The 25992-nt window shown below is 40.9% G+C and overlaps 1 protein-coding gene across 1 annotated transcript in view; it reads left to right on the forward strand.

The window, feature by feature from the left end:
* Positions 1-4134: 4134 nt before the first annotated feature.
* Positions 4135-25992, forward strand: part of Ca10 (carbonic anhydrase 10) — a 466152-nt gene continuing 444294 nt past the window's right edge. Inside the window, exon 1 of the mRNA XM_027924743.2 lies at positions 4135-4195. Within this exon, the coding sequence (XP_027780544.1) occupies positions 4135-4195 (61 nt within the window). The remainder of the gene's footprint in view (positions 4196-25992) is intronic.

Genomic DNA, 25992 nt, shown 5'->3' on the forward strand with positions numbered 1-25992 from the left:
TTGGGGAACTGATTAAGTCAGAAAGGCTCCACTCTCAGGAATAAATTAGTGACTTATAAAGGCTGGAGGGAACTAGCTTTGGTCCTTTTTTACCTTCCACCTTCCACTATATGAGGACATAGCAAGAAGGCCCCCACCAAACATCTAATGCAGGCACCTCAATCTTGGGCTTCTCAGTCTACAGAACTGTCAGAATATTTCTATAGTTTATAAATTACCCAAGCTGTGGTATTTTGTTACATCAGCAGGAATGGACTAATACAAGCTGCTACGATGACTAAACAAGATAGTGTATATAAAGAATCGTACAATCCTTGGCCCATAGCAAGCTATTGGAACATTTGTACTACAATTTGTTTTACTAAAAAAAAATATGATTTTTTTTTTAAATCAAAACACATTTTAGCATATAATAGGCTAAATATTTCTTAGAGTGCTTAAGTCAGTTATACAGACTGAAAGAGAGAAAATAATGTATTATTGTACTGGCATTTGTCTTTTTACATTTTATTTATTTATTTACTTATTTATTTTACAGTAGATTGCATTTTGACATATAGTACACAAATGGAGCACAGCTTTTCATTCCTCTGGATGAACATGGTTCAGTCACTCCACTAGTGTAATCATATATGTATACAGAATAATATCTGTCTCTTTCTACTGTGGCATTTATCTTAAGATACAATGTAGAGGGATATATAGTCTGTATGGTTTTGAAAATGAGAATCATGCATTTTCAATTACAAAACCCTAGCATCTTGCCACAGTGATTGACACATATAAGACACTTATTTTATATTTGCAGACATCCTTAATAAATGAATGGAGTCGTGGTATAAAAACTCAGGCACCCTGCTTGGACTTGCTGTGGAGAGAGCCCTCCTGCTGACAGTAAATCCCAATACCCAAGAACAGAAGGTAGGTCGCTGTCCGTGGTTCTGAACCCTAACTTTAGTGGATCTGTTCATATTTGGCAAATTGCTCTCCCCTCAAAAATCCCTTTCATGCAGTCTACTTTCAAGGTACAGTGACAATCGTTCCCCAAATGTTTCCTAAATGGGCTAATTCCAACTATCTCGGATCTCTTATTAATGTTTTTAAGTGCCAATGTCTTTCGTGCTGAGCCTCGAAGCTCTCTTCATAAGAACCATGGATTTATTTCATCTGGGCTTTGATTTTTAATGTGTTGACCACCTGGAGTCCTTGGCTGTCATCTCAGAGAGCAGATCCCTCGGCCACACCTGCTTCTCGAAGAGTTGGCAAGTCTGCCAGTGGTTCCTTTTTAGAATCCCGGGAGGCAGCAGGACTACACTCTCTGGCTCTTGCAGTCAGTCCAGCCCCAACAGCTACAAGAGCTACTGTTCTGCTCTCCCTCTCACCACTCAACAAAAAGATCCCCCAAGCCCTTGGGCAATAGAGTCCATTCAAGAATCCTGGGAGCACTGTAGTGTAACTCTTTTGGCTCCCATGCTTCATCCTCAGATAACACACAGCGTGAGTGTCCGGTTCGCTGTGGAAAGACTCACTATATGAATTCTACCGTGTCAGCACCCCCTTCCCCCTCAACCCCCACACACTTCCTTCCTCTCCACTTATCCACCCTTTTTGCAGATGGAGGCTCATACTAAAATGGCCTCTAAACATCAAAAAATTAAAAGTAAAAAAATATATATACTGCGGGTTATTGTGTATTTGTGTTTGTTGTGTGTGTGTCCATCCGCGCTTGTGCAAAATCTCCAAACGTCACAGTTCATAATCAGGGCAAGCGCGTTGAGAAATCCCAGGTCTTTCCAGGGATTCCCTCTGCCCTGCCCTCCTCTTCTTCAGCATCCCCACCCCAAGGAGGTAGGTCTGGGGCTTTCGCAAACCACTACTGCAGAGAGAGAGAGAGAGAGAGAGAGAGAGAGAGAGAGAGAGAGAGAGGGGGGGGAGGGAGGGAGAGGGAGGAGAGAGAGAGAGAGAGAGAGAGAGAGAGAGAGAGAGAGAGAGAGAGAGAGAGAGGCACACAAATCTGCTGCAGTTTTTCTTTTCCTTTCACTCTCAGTCCTCTTAGGCGAACAGTCCCGAGCGCAGGGTTTCGTTCCATTTCTCCGCATCCACACTGCAGCCCGGTACAAGTCCTTCCCAGGTTTCAGACTGCCCGTTCTACTACTAGACCTTCTGCGGACCGGCTGGCTCCGGCTCGCCCTGGGTGGTGGGTGGTGTTCGCACCGCCCCCACCTTCCCCTGGGGCCGTGGAGAACCGCGCGCTGGGCTTGTGTGTGTGCGCGCGCACGGGTTTCGTGGGGGGAAATCTTCGCTGGAAGCTGCTGAGTCGCTGGCGGAGAGTATCCTGAAGCCCACCAAAAACCTCCAAAGCACTAGAGCATCCCTAAAGAAAAACAGAGTAAAAGAAAAACAAGAAGGGAAAGCCGTTTCCCGAAGGCCCGGTTTTCCAAGTCTCGGATCCTCCCAGAGCTGAGTAAAGGCGCAGTTGGTAGCAACCGCTGCTGGAACCAGTGGACTTAGAAAGACGTTTGTTTCCCCTTTCGGGAGGAGGGAGTGAGGGACTTGCAGGCAAGAGTTGCACCTGGTTTAGGAACCTGCAGAGAGGAGAACTCTGGGGTAAGTAGTGTTCTGGCACTAGAGCAGAAAGGGGGAAGGAGTGGGAGGGGGCAATAGAGGGATGAAAGGGAGAGGGCAGGGAATGAATTATGCAGAAAAAAAAAAAATCCCCAATATTCCGCAGCGGAGGGAGAGCACAGCACAGCACTCCCAGGATGAGTCCCGCCTGGGTTTCCTGCGCGGAACAAGCAGGCGCGAAGTTCTTTTTAAGGAGAGGAGAAACTCAAAGATCCTGGAGGGTAACGGAGGCAGCCGGGGGGGCGGATCGCAGAGGCGGCCGCCAGGGGCTGGGGCCGAGGCAGTGGCCAGGGCCTCAAGCTCTGACGCCCAGCCTTCTCCTCCTCCTTATGGCCGGGTTAAACCTCACTTCCCCACCTTGGACTTCTGCCTCCGCCCCCGGTTGCCCGGAGGCCCAGCTGACGTTGGGACTACAGGCGGCTGTGAGAACGCTCACCTGGCCGAGCCTCCTTCTCCTCCTCCTCTTCCTCCTCCGCCTCCCGCCCCCACCTGCCCTCCTCCTCCTCCTCCTCCTCCTCCTCCTCTTCCTCCTCCTCCTCTCTGAATCGGGAAGCGTCGGGATCCGTAGGCGAGGAAATAACGACCCCTGCAGTTGCATTGCGGAAAATCTCGGCGGCGGCGCTAGTTGCGGGCGATGGAAGCGAGGCAACTGGGGGTTCTGGGGAGCCCAGGAAAATAGCAAAGGAGCAGAAAGCGCGCGCGCGCGACGTAGGGAGCCAGTGGGTCCCCCAACGCGCCCCGGTTTTCTGCGCCCAGCGGTTTCGCTCGGGGTTCTGGACACACGGCCCCAACCCGGCTTGGAGGCGGCCGGCTGCGCGCGGACTTGGGGAGCAGGGAGGGTCGGCGGAGGCTGCCGGTGGCCGGCGGTTTCTGGCAATAATCCCTGCCTCTCTTTCTCTGTCTGTCTGTCTGCTGTGTCTGCTCCTCCTCCCACCCCCGGAAGCAGGAGGAGAACGTCCCTGAGCGGAGAAGCCACCCTCTGACCATGCCCCGGTGAGGGGCGCGGACTTCGAGGGCAACTTGTCGCGGACTGCCTGGGTTTAGCCAGAGAGCTAAGAGCTGCCGGGAGCCCGGAACTGCACGGCGCGGCCCGGCGGGGGGCTATCGTCTATGTCTTCTTGGGGCGCCTGGCGGATCGGGGTCTCGTTTTTGCAGGAAGAGCCCAGCGCTGGTGGCTTCAGGTGGCTGCCGCCGCCGCTGCTAGTGCTGTTTCCACCACTGGTGCGAGGAGCAGAGACGCGCGAGTGGGGAGACCTCCGAGACAGCGAGGCATCGGACATGTGTCAGCACATCTGGGGCGCACATCCGTCGAGCCTGAGGGGAGATTTGCTGGAACAATTCAAACTGCGATATTGATCTTGGGGGTGACTGTCCCTGGCCGGCTGTCGGGTGGGAGTGCGAGTGTGCGCTCGCTCGGGAGTGTGTGTGTGTGTATGTGTGCCGTGTCGGGCACCCCCCTTCCCCCCCTGTTTTCCCGTCGAGTGATGCACTTGGAATGAGAATCAGAGGATGGAAATAGTCTGGGAGGTGCTTTTTCTTCTTCAAGCCAATTTCATCGTCTGCATATCAGGTACGGGACGTGTTGGAGTCACGGGGCGGGTTTGGTTGATATTGTGATGTTTGGAATGTATGAGATTTTATTGTGTGTAGACATAAGGCGGGAAGGGAGGGGTGTTACAGACCCATTCCTTTCTGTGGGTTTGCTGTTTTCAGAATCAAAACCCTCCAAGCCCAAAGGGTGTGTGTGTGTGTGTGTGTGTGTGTGTGTGTGTTTGGTGAGGGTAGGATCTGTGTGGATTCCCTGGAAGGGAAAAAAGGAGAAGGAGGTGGGGGTTTAAAAAGAAGAGGCAGATGGGTGTTGATTTTCAACTGCTTTTCTGGCTGAGAACTCTGGCGCCGAAATCTGAGCCTTGGCAACCCCCACCCCATCCCCTGGCTTTCAAAGTTCCCAAACTCGGTGGTTCCTGTCTGGCAAAATGGACGAACAGCCCTGCCCTGATGTTTAGACACTTTCAAGAGACTGCGGGAGGATGCGGGACTGGGGAATGCCATCAGGGACCCAAGAGATCCTCCATGCCTTCCCTAAATACGGAAGGATGGAGGTGTTTGAAACCTGGTGGCACGCCCCCCTCCACCACAAATAAAAGAAAAACCCGTCTGAAACAATATCACCAATACCACTTTAGACCATGATCTTCCTTAATTCCCAGTAGTGAAGATGTGCTGGCTCAGACACTGATTTCAGGCTACTTGTGCCAGCCTGTGATTTGAGAAGCAGATGAGAACCCAGGGTGTTGAGATAAATGAGGTAGGGCTTGTGTGTGGCTGCCCCTGAGGGTCATGTGTTGGGAGGGATTCTGATTTCTGAGCAGTGTCTTTGTTGGTGCAGGAAACCCAGGATGGGAGGGAACCAGTGAGGAAAAGCCCCAGGACCAGCAATATTCCCCAGTTCAGTGGCTCCTCCCATTGGCCAGCACCCACTCCATTTCCCTTCACACCTGCTGTTTAAGCACCCAGAGTGAAGCCCATTTGCTGTGCTCCTTTCTGCCTGCATTCCCTCTGCAGAATTGGGGACTGAGCCAACTTCCCATGAAGTCACCAAAAGAGAGCAGGAACCTTGCCCCTGTGAGCAAACCCATTAAAGCAGCATTGGGGATGGAGAGACATGTTTCCTGTTTCTTCCTTTAGCCCTTCCAGTCTCCATCCCCTAAACCAGACCTGATTCTGAATATTAAAAACCCTTGTTCCACGCTTACCTGGACCTAGTTCCAGTTACCATTCCTTAATTTCAGTTGTCTCCTCATAATGTAGGAGTTGGGAATCAGTTATTTGAAATTAGTGTTTGGGGCTTTCCCATCCTACTAAGAAATATTTTATAATATTCCTCTGTAATACTGTAGTGAGTGATGTTGTATATTGTACAGACAAGAAAAAGTACCTGGGATCACCCCAATTTCTCTAGTGGGTACACTTTTATTCTATAATGCATCCACGAGTAAAATTCCCAAGATGACTATAAAGGTTTATATCAATCATATGTCCAAGGATGGACAGGGTGACATCTCAAAAGGCCGCATTTTACTTCTTTTTCTTCTTCATGTCTTTTGCAACCTCTTTCTCTTGTTCTAGAACATTTTTTTAACTAGTAATTAAATAGGCTTTGCCTACCCCCTTGTCTAGCATCATAAATAAGTTTCCAATCAGACAAGCCATCTGAGTCCCTTAAAGATTAACAAAAGGGGAACATTCACTGAGGCTCTAGATTTCCCCTAGCATTTTCTTCTTCCTCAGCCCTTGCCCTAAATTTTGCCAGGCAATGCCATAGGGGAACAAGTTGAGGAATCTGTGCTTAGCCTCCCAAAGAAGTCTTGGTGGGATACCTGTCATAGCTGTATTTGATTTGGTGTATCAGCAACTAAATTATTCAAATGGGAACATTAGGAGGGGTTATTTCTAACCCAGGAGTAGAGCTACCAACCCTGTGGCTTTCCGCATGTATTTACTAAATAATCATCATTGCTGTGTAATGAGAGGATAAAAGTATAAGCAAAATTGCTAGCTATTAGCTAAACACAGGAAACTAGGTTAGCATTCCAAATGCCTAGTGAAGATCTGCATTAATTTGCACTTTATGAAGACATGTACTCTGTATTTATACATCCATAAACTTAACTTCAAAAGGTCATTCTTTCTCCATGGTCAAAGTGATCTCCTCCTCCAGTAAGCAAAACTACCCATTAAGTGATGCCTGTGTATGTCTGAATTATGATTAGTGATATAATCATGATTCACAATTGCCACAGTTTGGGGACTTGGTCTCCTTTCTTCTCCTATCTGACAGCATTAGGATATATAGGAATGCAAAGCACTAAGGTTGAATAATTATGCCTCAGGGAGAGTTTAGTGGGTCTTTCATTTCTGTTTCTATGATTTGCAGTTTTAATTTGCTCACGACTGAGCTTTACTAAAAGGAACATAAACTTGTGATCATAGGCTCTACTAAATCATAAATTAAAAAATATAAATAAAAAACAAAGCACTTCACCATCTTAGAATGAGTTGCCCTGACCAGTAAATGGGTGTTCATCTTCACTGAGTTCCCAGACACTGATGATTGATGCATTAGTAGGGTGGAATTCATTATGGAGGAACACACAACTGGAAAAGACCAGCCCAAATCTGCAGTATAAACATTTTACAGAAGGAAGATGTTGGTAATAGCTCTGGCCTATGGAAGGCATATTGACTGAATTTCATTTGATGGCATTTGCTTTCAGTAACACTCTGAGCTTTTTGCTTAGTGTCTTGTTAACCAAAGTTTCCAATTTCTTCTTCCATCACACCCCCAGCCAAATTAAAAGTGTACCCCAGGAGTTTTTTTTTTTTTTTTTACTATGTTTATTTGTAGATATTGCTTATGTACAGCTACCTGGGCTTGGCACACTGATGGTTCTGCACTGGTAATTTAGTTAAATGAGACTGAGGGTCTGCTTGGCCAGGCTTAGCTAGCTTCTGGGTAGGTAGCATGTGTGTCCTTCCTCCAAGAGATCATATTAATATTGGCCTCTTAATGACAACACAACGAGCTTAAAGAAGGAATGCCATGAGCAGGGAACTCTTCTGGCTCCACATTAAATTTAGACCTTATTTTACTGAAAATGTAAGGCAGCAGGATCTGTAAAGAGACCAGGAATGGATACACGCACACACACACACACACACACACACACACACACAGAGAGAGAGAGAGAGAGAGAGAGAGAGAATGAGAGTGAACCAGAATGATTTTTTTTTTTCTGTGCTAGCAAGAGAATCATTCCTTTCCCACAAAAGCAGCTCAGATCAGCGAGAATGAATGAGCATTGAGCATGAGGAGAGAAATTCCTGGTCAAAAAGACAGCTGCCTGATTTAATTCATACAATGTATCCTATTTCCTCTCTTACATAACTTTACTTCTTCATCAGTTTATTCATAATAGTAGCAATAACAATTTAAATTGTGTGGTGCTTTTACACATTTTAAATATATCTGCAGATATTTTAACTTTTTTTTTTATTGTAGAATTCTTGGGGTAATTTTGTAGATGAAGCAATGAAAGTCCACAGAGCTTTAGCCTAGGTCTAATAGTGAAAGTTCAATATATCATTTATGTTTGATTCAAGATTTCTTTGAAATGTTTTAATTTTTTTGTATTTTGATGTTTCTAATTGAAAGAATAAATTGGGTTCATTGAATGTAAGTCTTAGAAGAGCTTGGAAATGAAGTTTAAAGCAAAAAACTATAGTATGAGACTAGAATTGAGATTGTATTTGACTTGTTGTACCTGTCAACTCAGTGGATGAAACTGTCACCCAGATTCCCCTGCATCTCATAATCAGCAGTTCCTATAAGCACAGAATATTTATCTAATCTGAATATTGAAATGGTCTCAGTTTAATTTATTTATGTGTAAGTAGAAAAGGGACAATAGTACACATCCCACAAGTTTGTTACATGGATTAAATGAGATTATATATATATGTGTGTGTATATATAATTAAATATATATATATATATATATATATATATATATATATATATATATATATATTTATTTATTTATTTTCTTTATCGCAGTGCCTGACACATAGTATATCAATTTATCTTTTATTTCTACAAATCTGAGACTGTATAGGTTTGGTTAATGTAGAGTAGAGCTGTGTGTTCTTCCACATCAGTTATAAAATCAGCAAGCACATTTTATAACATTGACCATGAATCCTACTTCCAAGGATGCCTTGGCCAGAAAGTTTGAAGTATCTCTAATTTTCCTTCTCACACAAATGAGAGCAGTTGTATTAGGCTTTGGTGCATCATCATGAAGTTAACCCAGTTTAAAGCTGTGAACCAACTACTGAGATGCAGTCTGGAAAGTTAATAAATTACCTGGTAACCATGTAGTACTCAATACCCAGGAGATCAGCAGAATTTTCTTTATTCTGCTTGTAGATTTATAACTTGGTGTAGACCCAACTTTAAAGTACTTACAAAATGACACATTTGCATTCAATATGACTTCAAATAGAATATCTTATTAAATGCAAATGAACCCTACCCACACTACTCATCTAATACTGTCATTCATAATGTGATTTCTCTATATTGAGTTTCTCACGTGACTTCAGACAGCCAGTCATAAACAGATAACCATCATCCTAGATGAAACTCTCCAGGCACTGGTCAGTGAGTAAAGTGAGTTGTCCTAATATAAATTCCCAAGGGAAAAAAAAGAAATAGCAATGTGGAGACTCATTCTCTTGGGTGAGGAGAGAGGTTTGATTGCCATTGAGGAAGTCAGTTTCTATAACCTTAACTAGATTAAAGTTTACATATTTGTATTTAGAGTTTAGCTCAGAACTGAGACCTAGGTACCATATGGGTATGGTAGCAAGCCCTTACAGAAAGAATATGGAAGTCACAAGACCCACTCTATAATACAACTCTAATCACCTATGTGACTTTGGCAATTATCTTAACCTCTCAGTCTCGTTTCTTCATCTGTAAAATGAAAGTTATATTTGCTTTGCTTATTTCTAGAGGATTGTTAAAAGAAACATCAGAACATGATCCCATTCGTCATGCATCGCACATGTAGAGTATCTGTGGATTTATATATTATGTACTGACCCTGTTTAAGATAGAGTTGTAAAAGCAAAGTTGAGAAGCATACACATGATACAGGAGGGTATAAGATAGCATTTAATTGTTTATAATTATAAAAGTTGTATTCCAAAGTGTATTTTGATAGAGAGCAATAAGAGTAATGCTTCATTGCTTAATACAGGACATACATTCTACAAAAGAGAGAAATCAAGTAATGAAGGAGAGGGAGGATATTAGATGGATGTTACAGTTCTGGATGTAAGAGATGGGAAAGGAAGAGGGATGGGTGTGTCTACAGACAATAGCATATACAAACAGTATGTTTGGAGGCAAGAGCTGAAATCAAGTGTTCACTTGGGGAGATACTGGAATGTTGGGAGGAGTCCACGTAGGGAGCTATTGAATTAGAGATTATGGAGTGTCCTAACATATTTATTCTCTTTGTGATTTTTATTTTTAAGTTATGGCTCCTTGCATTGATTCAATGGATTGAACTTGGTTCAAACTTGTTTGCAATTCTAACATTGCTTTGGATCTTAAATTAGTGTTGCAAGGTCTCCAGTAAGTGCTGAATTTGCATAGTCTGTAACCTATTTAAATTGCAGAATGTTCAGTTCTTTGGGGGACAGGGAGAGAGAGGTTTGCTTTTTTATCTCTAAAATGAAAGTAATAACACTCAAGGTTGTGGTATTTATAGGGAAATTATAAAGATAACAAAGCACTGTTGGTAAAATACCCAGCTCAGTATCTGGAATATGACTGACCAAATTATATATATAACATATGAGAGTAAGCGCAGGCTTTGGAACTAAGACAGGCTTACTTGTGAATTACAACTTTGTCTTTCACTCTTTGTGTTGTGTTGGGAAAGTCGTCTGGGTTCTAGGAGCCTCAGCCTCCTCATCTGTAAAATAAGGACTGGAGAAAATGTACATAAGATATTTCTTTCATAGTGTCTGGCATGTGGTCATCAGTGAATTGAAGCTGTCTCCACAAAATTATTCTTAGTTCATCTTCTTCATTATCATCATTATGATTGATGCCAATAATAATAATTATTGTTGACACTTTGAACCACTTCTTGTAAATGCCAATTAATTATTTAGTCATTTTATTCTGCGTTCAAATAGCAAAGTATTGAGAGCTGTGTGCCACAGACTAGAATCACAATAATGAACACCACCCGGTTCTTCATATTTACAAGATAGTATGTGTTATATCATAGAGGTGTGCACAAAGTATTCTGGGAGTACAAAGGAAGTGTAAGTAGCTCAGTGGTTGCAAGTGGGGAAAGGAAAGATTTATAGAGTAGAGAAAAGCAGGAAGGAATAGCAGGAGTCAAGAGCGGTATGTTTGTTGGTAGGAGATTTGTAAAAAAGCAAAATATGAGAAGTACAGTGATTTAGGCATATGGAGGTAATGGGATGAAAAAGTCATTATAGATAGGACTACAAAAAATAAGGACTGGCTTAGTGGTAAAGTGTTCACCTAGCATACTCAGAGCCTTGGGTTTGATGCCTAGTGCAGCCTAAATTAATAAATAAACAAATAACCTGGAGCTTGCAAGCCAAGATGAACAGTCTAGACCTTAGCTTTTCTTTATGAGAAGCAAAGGAGGAGGTAGGAAAGTGACATAGTCAGATTTGTTTGCAACTTAATAAAATATTTTTATACTTTGTAACAAGCCATACTGTTTTTTTCCCCTTGTTAATCTTTATTCTTGATCACAAAACACAAAAACCTATTGAAAAACATCCTAGCCTCCTAGATAAATTAGCTCAACCAGCCTTTTGAGTGACAAATAAACAAAAGAGAAAGGGGAGCATTTTCATCTCTCCTGTGACCCTGATTTACCCTGATATTTGAGACTTAGTATTTTCATGTTAAGCAAATGCAACTGTCTTCAGTTTGTATATGAATAATCACAATAATGTCTTTAACAGTAGACGAAGGCCAAGAGAAACCAATCACCCATACATGCATTTATGTCACGAAGATAAATTAGGCCAAGCAGTAGATACACTGTTTGACACACAACAGATGCTTGAAGCAATACCAAGTATTTTGCAGCATTTTTACCTTCCCAAAATCTGCACAACTCTCATTTCTAATAGACTAAATGTTCACTTGGGAAAATATGCTCTTGGTACCCTGAATAATATACCCATTGCACCTTCTCAATGTTTCAGTTACTAGAGAGTGACTAGAGAGATGTAAAATGAACATGTCTCCTTTGTCTGCCTAATCATGCAACACCTGTTGAGGGTATACTGAACTATTGAGGCATTGGGGAGCTAACAAGAATGAACAAGACACTGAACTTGCCCTCCAAAATCTTGGTAATCAAATAAGAGACTAATGTAAAAAATAATCGTTACAATCGAATGTGTTAAGTACTGTAATGAAAAGATACAGGAAGTGTTTGAAGGGAACAGAGAAGGGATATCTGACTCCTCCTGGAGATGAGAGGGTAAAGGTAAGAGTATGTCATGTTAGTCAGAAGATGCTTGAGCTATGGCTTGAAAGATGTTGAAGTGTTGGCTTGAAAGATTTGTCTGATGAGGAGTGTGATGGAAAGGGATGACCATAAGAAACAACATTTGCAAAGGCAAAGGAGGATTAAGGCGCTGGTCAAGAGGGCAATATGGCAATAGCTAGAGTGGAGTGTGGTGGGTGAGGTTGAGGTCGAGAGTGATAGGAGATACAATTTCAATAGCCATGATGCCTTGCATATAATAATGTCCCTCTGTGCAGAAGAAGCCTCCTTTTTTTTTTTTTTTTTGCACTGGGGATTGAATTTAGGGGCTCTCTGCCACTGAGCCCAGCCCTATTTTGTATTTTATTTAGAGACAGGGTCTCACTGAGTTGCTTAATGCCTCACCATTGCTTAGCCTGGCTTTGAACTTGTGATCCTCCTGCCTCAGCCTCCCAAGCCACTGGAATTACAGGTGTGTGCCACTGTGCCCTGCAAGAGTCCTCCTTTATAGGCCCAAAAAAGTATGAAGTTTGTATCTTTCTCTTCATTAGGAACTGACCAGTCAGGGGTGAAGTTTCTGGCTCTGTTCCACCTATGCTCCATTTGACCAAGATCACTGGTCATTTTTCAGTGTTTGTATCTGGCTCCAGGTGAATTCTCAAAAGCTTTTGAGACAACTCAGATATAGATGATAGAGGTTATCTCCTTACTTATTTTATTGCTAGGTATTTATACTTTACCAAAAAAAGCCAGAAATCTATTGGCTGACTTTGGATTTTGCAATGTGTCAATTATCATCTTACTTTGGTCTGATTATTGAGTATTCCCTATAATATTTTTTATGGTTTTCATCCCAGAACTTGAAGAGATTTTTAGCATGCTGGAGTTGGGCTGGGTTGAGGGGGCTGGGTGATGAGAAATGGCCTAGGATCACCTTTATAACAAAACCATAATTGCTCTTTATTAACAAGGTTGGGGTGGGAATGGGACAGCCAGTGTTTGGGTTTGATTACATTTGCATGAAGGTGCCATCAGGATGGCAGCAGAGAGATTATCGGTGGTTACGGAGCAGACAGCCTACAAATGCTTTTGCCTCCTGCTCTGGGTGAGGTGACACTTTTGTCACAAAAAATGCAAAATTAATCTTTAACTTTGTCTAATACTTCATGCCCAGTGGCTAAAGGGGCTGGCAGTAGGAAATGAAGCCTGTGACTTTCAGGTGAGTTTTCCAGAGCCAAGTCTTGCTGGCTTTGCAACACATTTGGCAGCAATGCCAGAGTTGGAATAAACACATTAACTGAAGGATATGAGTCAACACATTTCCCTTCCGCTCTCCTCTTCCCCCACTGCATACACAGCTACGTTTTACCCTCAAGGAAAACAGTTCTGATGGCAGCACTTACTGACTGAGCATAGTTCTTTCCTGCTCTGTGAGGTTGGGATAATGACAAATATCTCACAGGACTCTGGAAATAACAAAGTAACAGGCATGGCGGTTTCAATTTTTTTCTACCCTTTCATGTGTTTGTCCATTCATTGCACAAATGCTAACGAATAGATATCTCCTATGAAGTCGGGTACTGGACCAGGCATACAATTAAATGTACTGAACAAAATAGCTATGATCTTTGTCCTGGTATAATTTCTGTCTAGTGATATGCAAATAGTGTGGATTTTTTTTTTCTCTCATTGCCCAACCCAGTGCCTGGAATGCAGAGCTGATCAATAATGAATGACTAAATTAATACATAAATGAATAAGAAGGAGTCATTTTTTTTTTTTTAGAATTGCTTTCTAGACTTCTCAGGAGGCTAGGAGACAAGACCTAAGGCCAATCGAGGAAGAGCTGAAGCAGACCAGACTGTCTCCCTCTTCCTTCTGCTGCCTGAAGCTTTTTAAATGTGCAAAGAGTCAGAGAGAAAGGAAACCAATCCAGGGAACAACATATTTGATCGTTTTCTGTTTCCTTCTCAGACTCAGCCTTGTTTGACCAACGGTCCTTGCTTGAGACACTTAGAATTGTTTAAAATGTTTTCTGTCTCCTTTTTGTTCTATGACACCATACTGTGGACTTGAAATGGGACCACTAAGGATCCGTGGGTTCACTGTTGTTCCTTTCTATATGTCATCTCTGTTCCTATTAGAGGAGATTATTTAGGATATGGTGATTTTCAGCTTGGGAGAAACCACCACTTCTTTGTGCTGTAATTAGTATGGAATTAGAGTGCTTCCCAGGAGAACCTGCCCTACCCTTTAGTCTTGATGCAGAGCAAGACAGGAAGTGACCGGTCTCTATGGTGTTTTCAGTCTCCTGTCAAAAAACATTACTTCTCTGGCCCTTTTGGAACTAAGCAGCGATATAGCTGACTAGATTTTACCAGACAGAAGAGATGAGAGTCTAGGAATTTAAAAAAATTGAGTGCAAATTCCGTCTGTCATCACCTTCTTGATCTTAACAACTGTGAGGAAATGGTGAGGTGGATAATTTGTTACCATTTATTCACTTGTTATTTTAATGACAGAAAAAAATGGGGTGGGGGGACCTGGGGAAAATAGTTTTGTTGTTAACTTCTGATTAGATAAGTCGATTTTTCAGGAAGATACTGAGAGAAAGCAAAAGCATCTTGTGAGTATTACATTTCTTTTGTATGGCCTGGGTGTGAATAGAAATATGTCACTTGCTCTCTTAAGTCTCAGAATGCACCATCATGACACCAGCTGTATGTTGCAAAGACTGGAACCCCTGTAGAATAAAACATAGCAAAGTCATTATTTTTAATATCTGTAACAAGTTTCATCCCTGCTTTTCCACTGGGGAGCAGTTCTTTGTGACCTATTAGTTTGTTTTAGTTCAGTATTGTAGTGGCTAAATGACAGCCACACACATAATCTTTGGTGCACAAGTTGGTGCCACCTTTTTATTTATTTTTTTATTCTCTGCTTTTAGAACTGCTGGAACTAGAGCTTGACTGAGCCAGGTACAGTCTTGTATTTTGCCACATCGAAGGGCAAGGCATGTTGAGCAAATTAATGAATGAGAGTTGTTTTTGTGCATTGGATATTTAGGCTAATTGTGTACTCAAATGAGATGTTCTTCCTGGATCATTGCTCCTTGCAAGACAGAGATTGTATATACAAAAGTGTTTCAGGGTCATAAACATGAGTGATTTTGGGAATCACTGAATTTATTTTAATGTTAAATATGTTACAAGAGTGTTAAAATTTAGGGAAAAAATAAGAAATTACCCATAGACCAATCTTTTGTTTACTAGAGTTTGAAATTATAACTTTTCCAAACTGAAATATTGGTACTGAATTTTTTTTTTTTTACATTATATCTTAAATATTTCCCCAAGGCTCTTTCTGGTAATAGCTGTTCAGGAAATCATGGATTCTTACTCACATGAATTGTCAGGTTGGTATATCTCTCATTCCCTCTCCCCAACCCCACCCCTGCCACACTCCTCTGATGGGGGTGGGCACTTGGTAAAGGGGACAAAGGAGAGGAGAAACAACTTTTGTAATTACTAGGGAGTACCAAGGCTGGTGGAAATTATATTGCCTTCAAAACATGGTTTCTACATTGTCCTTGACATCAACAATCAACAGATGGAGAAGAAAGTCTGGAGGAGGATCATGGGAGAGGTTCTAATAGGCCAGGAAGGGAAGCTATGTACATCATTTCTAGTCAGTGACAGGGACATCTCTTATTGCAAAGGAGCTGGGAATAGTCCCAGGGCTTGCCTTTGGCCCAGGAGCAAAGGGAACTTGGTTTGAACAATTGTCTAGTAACTACCACTTTAATGCCCATGATTTTCATTTTATATTTCCATAATGAGTCTATTCATCTAATTTTTTAACATTTATATTTTCCCCCAGTTTTGAACAATCCATTTTGTTGCTAGTTCATCCTATTTTTTGACATCTGTTTTTAGGTCTACAGATAATTATTTCTATTGAATTATTTCATTAACATAACCCTAATATTGTGATTACTGCGTCACATACTGTGAAGTTCTTTGTGATTTTATCATAAGTAATGTGTAGCCTATTTATAAGGTTCCAGACATAAACTTGAATTCCTTGGGAGAGTAAGCATATATATAAAGATTAAACCTTCACAGATTCTTCCAACAGTGATCCACACCTAAAAACTATTAAACAAACAAACAAACAAAAAATGGAATAGCACTGGAGTTCGAGATAGTATTTTACTCCATGAATTTGATCTGAGACAAGCAGCTATGATTAAGAGCTGGGTTTGGAATTTAGGGATTTCAGTGTTTTTCCTGGAACTTTTTTTTAATAAGTTACCCCAGCTAGGTTGATGGGGTGAAACTTTAGGATTGAAGACGTCGTATGGGGTTAGTCTGCCCCTGCAAGCTCTGTGCAGTGGGTAGGACATTGCACCAGTTTTCTTCTCTTAAACAGGAATGTTGGAATAGGGAATTTGAGGATCACTTTCTAACTTGGGAACCTTAGGGTGTTAAGAGACTTTTATAGAAAATGGTCCAAGCTTTGTGTTGATTCTAAACTTCTCCAGTTTTGAAAAATCAAAGCAGCAAGATTAAAAGTACAGGAAGAACTTTCAAGACTGAAGTGAATGGAAAAGTGGAGAATGGTTTTCTAGATGGGCAAGAATAAGATAAGGCATTGTAACAGAATAACCCAGACTCTTACTTGTAGGATGATGACATGTAGCCCCTTTACTATACCCTGAGAAGAAGTGGGGCCAGGGCAGGGGGGAGGGGGTCATCACTGACTTCTACATAAAAGCATGTGTTGAAAACTGTGCATATTGTCTTACCATTTAATCTTGACTCTACTGAGAGTCCTTTTATGATCTTGGGAAGTTACTTAACATCTCTGACTGATCCTCAGTATCCTCATTTGTACACTGGAAGTACTAGAATGTGTCTTTGAAGTCAAGGGAGATTGAAATTTTAAAATGTGGCCTGGTGCTTGGCACATAGAATGCATTTGATAAATGCTAGGTTTTTCTGTTGTTATGGCTGAAGGTAGAAGAACAAAAGACACATTGGGCAAAATTAGGAAGGAATTTGGCAATATCATGTAAAACATGGGGATTAAATGAGCCAATGCATGTGAAAGTATTTAGCACAATGCCTGTACATAGCACATAATCAGTTAAGGTTGGTTGAATTTGATTCACTAGGGGAAACTAGGATGTTCAGGGAATATTTTAAAGGTAATAAGAAGGAAGACAATCATGCCTTCTCCTAGAATGAGCTTCAGAGACAATTACTGAGTCTGGGCTACATTTTTCTTTAAAAATTATTTTAAAAATTTAATGCCACATATTTTCCTTTTACAACTATAGGAACTTAGACTTATCGAGGCCTCCAGTATGTATGATTATGTGTATTACTTGTGTCACCCAGTAAAAATCTAACCTTGAAATAGAGACAAACAGAATTCTGATTCAGGGATTTGCTTATCATTTTTCCTCCTTGATACATTAAGAAATGCAGGGTTATTGGCCAGAGCAATAAAGAATTTAGGTATCATCTTCCAATTCATTTATAGTAAAAGATATAATATTTAGTCTGTGCATTCTAAAACTGTTACTCATTTTTACTGAAATATGAATACTTTTTTTTTCTTTTCATTGTTTAGTCTTTCCAGTCTTCTTGGGATATTAATTTGAGCACATGGTAACCTTAACCATGTTTTTTCAATTCATTTGTAACATGAAAACATAATTTTGATTTATGTTTAATATTCACTTGAGAGAAAGGATTTTTTAGATGATAATTAAATGCTTTCCTATTCCTGGGATGATGACATGGTTTGTTTTCAAATATATCTGATGTAAGAATTTCAGCAAAAGGCATAAAAGAAAAACCAAAAAGAAACAGGACAGATGACAAATGCTGTGTTGATGTTAAGTAAAGACAAGCAAACTGTGACCTGGGTATGTCTCTAGGGAGCCGGCTTTAGGCTTTTCTGAGCTTTTGGGTCTTTTGGTGAGATTTTTTTCCCCCCAGTCACGTTGGTAGAGAGAGGCTGGATTACAACTGAGAATGCAGAGATTAATGGTCTGTTGTGACTAATCCACTAAACCCCTACTCCTGTTTCTCTCACAGTGATTGAACTTGAGAAGCTAAAGATAGACCCACACTGTTTATCCTGCTATCAGATCTCTATGATTTAATGAGACCTAATATCTTTAAGGACATGTAACTGAGAACTGGAGAACCTTCTTGGAACAGCATCACCTTTTGCATTCATGGGTTCTTTTATTAATTGCTTATTAGATCCCAGTGCATTTTTTCATAATCCTTTAAAAAGAATATTTTCATCTGAGTACATTTTAAAAATAGTAATACTAACATAACCCAACTTTAAATAATTTGGAAACCATTACATTAATTATGAATGCAAACATTGCTAATATTCTGGTTTGTTTCCAAATTCATATGAGATAAATATATGGTTTATATGCATTAAAATGAGGTCCACCTAAAATGTAAGCAAAATAATGTGAAAATGATTTATATATACTTAGATGGGAGAGATATGGCATTCATGAAAATCATAATGTTATGCCAAAATGGGCTCAGATTGGAAGAAATTTAAACAAAACTTAAGTTTACAAATTCTTCATTATTAATTCAGTGCTCTTAAAAATAATTACTAGATAAAAAAATGATACAAATGGTCATAGGATTAGGGATTTTTGGCCAGGAGAAACATTACAATTGAGGCAGTGACAATTTAGAAGTAAAGTTTAAAAATGTTTTAACAATTAAAGTAGAGAAATATGTTTAAATGCACTGAGCAGCCCTATGGTTTGGAGACTGAATAATACCTATGTTTAAACCCATACTCTGACTCTTTAAAGGAGGCAGGTTTTGAGTAAGTTAAATTCCCCTGCATCCCAGTTTTCTAATCTGTAAAATGAGGATAAAATAACACTTGAGTGTTTTTTTTCCATAATTATTAAATGACATGAAAGTAAACATCTAGAACATTCTCATCAAGCAGATAATGTCTTAATGTTATCAGTAACATCACACTTATAACAGGTGAGATGCAGCCAGCCATCTTTGAAAAGAAAGAGTCTCTAGGCTTCCTGTTCTGAAGAGAACATTGTACTAGAAGCTTAGAAATCTTCAGTACCTCCCACTAACTCAAAAAAAAAAAAAAATCCCACATTGTTAAAATAGGTGTTTAAAAGTCTTCCATGAAATCCCATAAAATAATCTTTCCAACTTCTCTCCAGTTTGCCAGTTCACTGTTCAGTGAAGACACGTTACATGCATTTTTACCTGTTCCTTTGCTTGTTTTGACTCACCTGAACCAGGTGTGGGTTAAGCCCATGTGTCCTCCCACTTTCAGCCAGAGGTTCCTCTCTGTGAGTGCTGGTGGGACTGATCTGTCCAGCCAGCAGTGATGTCTTGTTCCTTTGTGCCCTATTGGTCTTCCTGTCTCCTGTACTGCTCACCCATCTGTCTTCATAGATGAAAATCCATCCTGCTCAGGACTCACCTAGTCTACTTGTACATCCTGTCCCACTCCAAATCCAGCATGCTGATTGGATGAACTTTACTCCCCAATCTGTGATGAGACTTTTTAATACATCCTGACAAGTAGAATCTGCTGATTTAAGTTGTATTTCCCCTTCCCTGATCCACTTAGTTCCTTTTAGAAATACTATATCTGAGACAGGGGCACAGCTAAAAACAGCCTATGTGCCAAATTCAGCCCACTGCCTGATTTTGAGAATAAAGTTTTATTGGTCACAGTTAAGCTTTCTCACCACCAAGCAGAGCTGAGTAGTTGTGACGTTGACTGTACTACTTTGCACAACCTAAAGAATTTGCTCTCTGGTCCTTTACAGAAAAAGAGAGTGACCTCCCTCACACAAGCTTAGATTCGAATGCTTCCAACAGGTGGAAGAATAAACTGGGCAGCTAGATAGGCCATTTTCTTCCATAAAGGATTGGTTAAATTTTAGATGAAATATTCAAATTTTAAAAAGCCTTGAAGCTTCCAGAACCTCAGAACTATATTTTGTGGGTTACTCTGGCAGTTTTTACCACCCCAGAATGATTCCTTAAGCACCTACCACTATCAGAAACCAAAAAAGGAAATTTCAGTTTATGCTTGTTTGGATTGCGAGAGCTCTCTTTGCTGTTAGAGGAGCTTGGGATTGCTCTGGCCTGGCAGAGTAAACATTCTGGTGGGAAGCCACCTTCTGCAAAGGGATGGCTCGTGCTAGGGATGACAGTTTGGCAGGGAAGAAGCAAGCTTTCAGAGAGTACTATTCTGCTGCCAGCTTCTTAGGAAAAAAAAAATAACCCTCCTCTTCTGGGAATGGAGATCAGACCATATTCAGAAATAAGAACATCACCTGGAGAATAAGCAATTTTAGGAATGACAACCTGAGAAATCAAACCTTTCCCCCTGATGATTGAGACAGGGCAGACTCATAACCAAGGCCATGATCAGCTTCTGCACTTGGATACAGTGTTTTTCTCCCAAATAACAAGCTGAATGAGCTGCGCAGGGCTCTGGGAAATGATTGCTATCCTTCCTGGACAGATGGGGAAATTGAAGTCAAGAAGTAAAGACTTAGTCTGGCCACAGAGGGAGTGGGTTCTGGCAAGGTCCCCTTGGGACCACAGCAGCTGGGGTCCCAGCCCTCTTAGACACAGCATTTGCACTGAGAAGCTACTAAGGTAAATTTCACAATGCTGCAGGACAGAGGATTTTTTGAACTCTAGAACAGGGGCTGGCAAATGATGGACTACAGACCAAATCCAGCCCACTGCTCGCTTTTATAACCCAGGAATTAAGAGTGATGTTTACATTTTCAAATGCTCGGGGACAAAAAACAGTAAAATATTTCATGATACATAACAATTATATGAAACCAAATTTTGGTTTGTAAATAAAATTTCATTGAAACAGCAACACCCATTGATTTATGGATCACTTCTTATGTATAGACTTTCACACTACAATGGAGAGCCAAGATGTTGATCCTATATTTACAAAGCCCAAGTTATCTACTTACCTGGCATTTTGCAGAAAAAATGTTTGCTAACTCCTGTCTAGAGTATATATAACATAATTAATATCAATTGTATCAAGGCATAATATATGTAAAATAAAATGCACTCATTTTGAGTCCTCTGTTGAGGAAAAAGAGTACAGTCCTGTAACTACCACCATGATCAAGATGTAGGCCATTTCCATCACTGCCAAATTTTCCCGTGTTTTCCTAGTCTCTCCTTCTCCTATCCCTGAACTCAGGCAATGAATAAATCTGATCTCTGTTACTAGGAGCAGCTTTTAAATATTTATTTACAGAGCATTTCAGAGCACTAGAGATGGTTGAGGGGAGAGAGTGGGGGTGTGGGAAATTGTGAAGTTGATTTCATTCTTTCATTTGATAATTCCTTAATTCCCTCCAAACACCCATTCCAAACAGGCACTTAACTGCTCATAGTATTAGAAGCTAATAGCACTGTACAAAGAGCTCTCCATTTATATCATTTAATCTTTTAACCCTATGAGGGAGTACTTATTTAGGTTCCCTTTTATTTAGCTATTAAAACGCAAAACATGTTTAAATGCTCTGAGAAGCCATAGAGTTTTCACTGGAAATGATTAAGAACTGGGTTTACAACCATTTTCTCAACCCCTTACATGCTGGTAGCTTTTGAGTATGTTATCTTCTGCATTTCAGTTTACTAATCCATAAAATGGGGATAAAAATAACCACTTTCATGATTTGGGAGAGGAGACAGAGGCACCCAGATTTACTTAATGAAGAGCACACAGCTTTTAAGATCTAAGGTAAGATTTGAAATTAGATCTGAATCTATACTCTGAGATTTGCCATCATAGCGCACACTTAGATAACCTGACTAGAAGTCAGCTTGAGAGTAAATAGCTACATTTGATAGAAAAGTGAGATTCAGAGGGGTTAAGTAACTGGCCCAAGTCATCCAGCTGCTGACTGCCAGAGTCAGGATTTGAACTGAGCTCTCAAACAAGTAGGAGACACGGAATAGAGACTGGGAATACATTGTCTTGAAAGCCACCTTCTCTTACAAATGGGTGAACTAAAAGCCATGGCAAGTGAGTTCTAAATAATGCAGAGGATGAATGTGGAGGGGGATGAAAAGCAATCTTAAGCCAGATGTACTTTTGCTTTCTAGACTAATGGATATTCCTAGACTATTTAATTTAATATAAACAACTAATGGTTGTAAAGTGCTTTAAAAAAAAATACCAAATGATGCGTCCTTGTTGACCAGCATCAATAATCAAAATTTCTCTTCTTATCCCTTCATAAACAGCATTCTATGTGCACTGGTCTGTTTAGATGGAGAAAATGAAAATCAAAGTTTTCAAAGAGCATGCCATAGACTCTGTTCTTTCTCTCCTTCCCCTTACACCTACTATTACTAAGGGTGGTTCTGTTTTCCAATCCTTGATTTGAATGATTTCATTTCATCTCTTCAGAGCCATTTAACTAAGTGCTCAGCACCTAAATAGTGCCCCCAAGATATTGTTGATTATTCCAGTGTTCTGGAAATATTGTAGTCATCTCCACGCAGGCCCTTCTTCGAACCTAGAACAGGAGGCTAGGACCATTGTAGCCCTAAGGGGTAAATGGCAGAACTTCTCCAAGACTAATGTAAATAGAATAGAAATTCATTAAAGTATTTGTACTGCTTACAGAATCTGAGGGTGGATCAAAGAATTAGAACTGAAGGCTATATTTATAAGAATATGTTATGCTACTGCTCTGAAAAAGACTCTGGCTCTTGCCATTCTGGATCGAAATAGCCAGATCCTATTGCTTATACAGATTGGGCATTAGACCCATGGTGTCCAGGAAGCTGTACCTTTCTGACACCCCCATGGCCAGAAAATAGATTTCATACCAGACCTGCTGCTTCAGTTGTTCACTTCAGAACCAAAGTCTCAGACACATGAAGGGCCAGACCCAGCCACATGCCCAGCCACCCACCCAAATGGAAAGTCCAGGATTCTACCTGGCTGGGATTGATTACAAAAGGTGGAAATACTCCAAGCATAATAGGTTGGCTGAGTAATGATGTCCCCAAGGTGTGTATATTTTAATCCCAGGAACCTGTGGAAAGGTGACCTGATATGGTTAAAGAAATTTTGCAGACATGCTCAAGTCAAGGATTTGAAGATGGGGGAGATTATATCAGATTATCTAGGACCCAGTGTGGTCACAAGGCCCTGATATGAGACACTAAGAGAGAAAGAGATGTGACCACAGAAGTTAATGTTGGATTGATGTGCTTTGGAGGTGGAAGAAGGGTGTCATGAGCTGAGAAGTTTGCAGGGTCTCTAGTGACTGGAAAAGGCAAAGAAATGGGTGGCCCATGGAGCCTTCAGAAGGCACACAGACCTGCTGCACCTTGATTTCCGCTCCCTAAGAGCTCCAGAACTGTATGATAATAAATTTGCATTACTCAAAGCCACTACATTTGTAGTAATTTGTTTCAGCAACAATAAGAAAACCAATATACATAGAATAGGTATTCATAATGTGATGGGAATCCAGAAAGTATGTCAAATGTCGAGCACAGCAGCATCGAAGGAAAGCCAGGAAAATTCTACCCCACACCCAGCTCAAAGGTCACACCCCTCTACCCTACGAGAATGTTCTGAGTCCCAAATCTGGGTTGGGTGAACAAACTGAGTTAAATTGCTTGTGATTATTTAGTTTGTCCACTCACTTTATTCATTCCATGATTTATTCAACAAATGTTCTATTCATTAAATAAATATTTACTGGAGTTGAGTGCCAAGCCCTGTGAAAGATTCTATGGTTACAAAGGAAAATGAGGACAAAGACTGAAAGCTAACAGTCAAGAAGTTTGTAGACATTGTATTTAGATTTTTCAATGATATCTATGTATCAGAGTTTACCAAAAAATCCACATTAAGGGGATTTTGAAGAGAATAAATTATCTGGAATCAGGATGTCCCCATGACTCTGGAAGAGAACCCCAAACAAATTATTTATGAAGATATGATATTAGAATGGCCGATATTTTAAGCAATTGACTATCTATTAGAATAAGTCAACAAATGACTTTTTCTTGTGTATTAAGCATAATGTGAAGAATTTTATACCCCCTGTTTCATTTTATCACATTAATCTCTAAGGTATAGATAATTATTAATCTCCATTTTACAAATGATGGAACTGAAATTTGGAAATATGACCAAAAAAATTTCACCTGGGTAATGAAGCAAGCTGGAATCAAACCTCAGGCCACTGGACTCTTGAACCCACTTTGTCACCCTGCCTGCCTATGTGCCACACCCTGGGCCAGCAATCCAAGTGTGTGTGGAGGGGATAATCCTTACATGGAAGGTAAACTTCTAAACTTGGTAGGTAAAATGAGCTATAGAAATACAGATAAAGAGTTACCTGATTTTCTAGGGTGGCTGATTATACAGAGGAAACTCTCCATTTGGATAATTTCCAATTCATTTGGTAAGATTATTGGCTTAAAACTGAAAATAGAAGCAGTCCCCAGGTTTCTTTCACTAATCTAGGTACAACATTTGTTCCCCTAGATTATTTCAGTTTCAAAGTTCACATATTTCATAAGGAAAATACAGAAATCAGACTCTCCCCCTTTCTCCTCTTTTCCTTCATCCGTAGCCATGGGAATGCTTTGATCAGTGGTATTGTTAACAGGACCCTTTGCAGCCTCATGCCGACGAGTCTGTGTGTTAGAGAGGGCGACAGAGGTAGCCCTCTAGAACCTGCTTAAGGCTGAGTGCCTCTCCTCTTCAGTGGCTCATCAAGCACCCACATAGAAAATGCCAAGGCTGGCTGGACTGTGAACATGGACCCACAGATAACACCTGTCACTCAGCTCAAGTAGCTTAGGTGTGTATAGTTCCTTGACCACTGAGCCAGGGGCTACATCTTACAGATATGGCTCCCAAGTGTGCTGCTCCTGAGGTATTGGGAGCTGGTGTTTGCTGAATTCCTGCTCAGCAGTCCTGTTGACAGATGGTGCAACTTGCTCATTAAGTCAGAATCCTCCCCACTCCAAGGCCCTCAGGCATGTTAGGAGACAGTCTTGGTGGTGTTTTCTAACGTTGAATGGTCTGCAGCTCAAGAGCATGAAGATAAATATTCTCCTTCATTGTGCATCTACTAACATAAGCCTTACTGGGTCTGTTCCCTTCGTGTTGACAGGGCACATTTAGAAAAGTGAAGTGAAGTGCTTTTAGGCACCCGGCTCTTCCATCCATCACTTGCTCTTGTACTGTGCCAGCCTGGCCCTTTTCCCTGAGACTTATCTTCACACAGTGTTTTATGTCAGTGACATACAATATGCTGAACCAAAAAAAAAAAAAAAAAAAAGACCTTCTTTATCCAGAGTTCAGGATTTAACTTTCTTTTTGAAGCAGTATTGTGCAAGGTATATTTCTTTGGAGTGGTAGCTGGAAAAGAAAGAAACCTGCCTATGCAAAGAGACAAATAGAAAACCAGTATAGCTCCAGCCCAGATAATAAGCATGATTCAGAGCAATTGTGTTAACAAGTTTGATATTTGACCTAAGAACAATGAGAGGACCCTAGGCATATGATCTTGTTTGAATTCTAAGAAGACCCCACTGACTATAGCATTGAAGAATTAACAGGAGAAAGGAGGGAGACAGGTGACCTTGAGAGGGACAGTCACAAAGCGCTGGGGGCATTTGGGTTAGAGATGGAGGTTGCTTAATGAAGGTAGTAGTATATTGGGAGAGCAAACATAGACTCAGGAGCTGTTCAGGACATGGATAAACACAGTCTGATGGATTGCATATGGCAGGAGGAGGCCCAAGTTCTGGGTCAAGAACTGGGTGTATTTCAGTGGTGTTTCTGAAGCAAGAGCACAGTGGAGGAGGAAGTCATCACCCAAAGCATGGAATCTGTGTTGAGTCACTCAGATAATTCCAAGAAAGGGGGGCGGGGAGAGAGAGAGAGAGAGAGGGAGGAAGGGAGAGAGATGTGTGTTGGGGGAAGGGAGAGGAGGAAAAATCAATGTGTGCAGGGTTATGTACATTAAGAACCATGTACTTTAAGAATAAAATACTGAAATAATGCAGAATCCAATGGGAGGTCATTTTAAGAATATTTCATTGGTTTTAAATGAGGCTGTATGTGCCAAATCATCAGGTGCAAGTACATAATTTGAAGAAGGGGTCAAATAAAGGAGATT

Source organism: Marmota flaviventris, chromosome 17, assembly GCF_047511675.1.
Source record: "Marmota flaviventris isolate mMarFla1 chromosome 17, mMarFla1.hap1, whole genome shotgun sequence".
Classification (NCBI taxonomy): domain Eukaryota; kingdom Metazoa; phylum Chordata; class Mammalia; order Rodentia; family Sciuridae; genus Marmota; species Marmota flaviventris.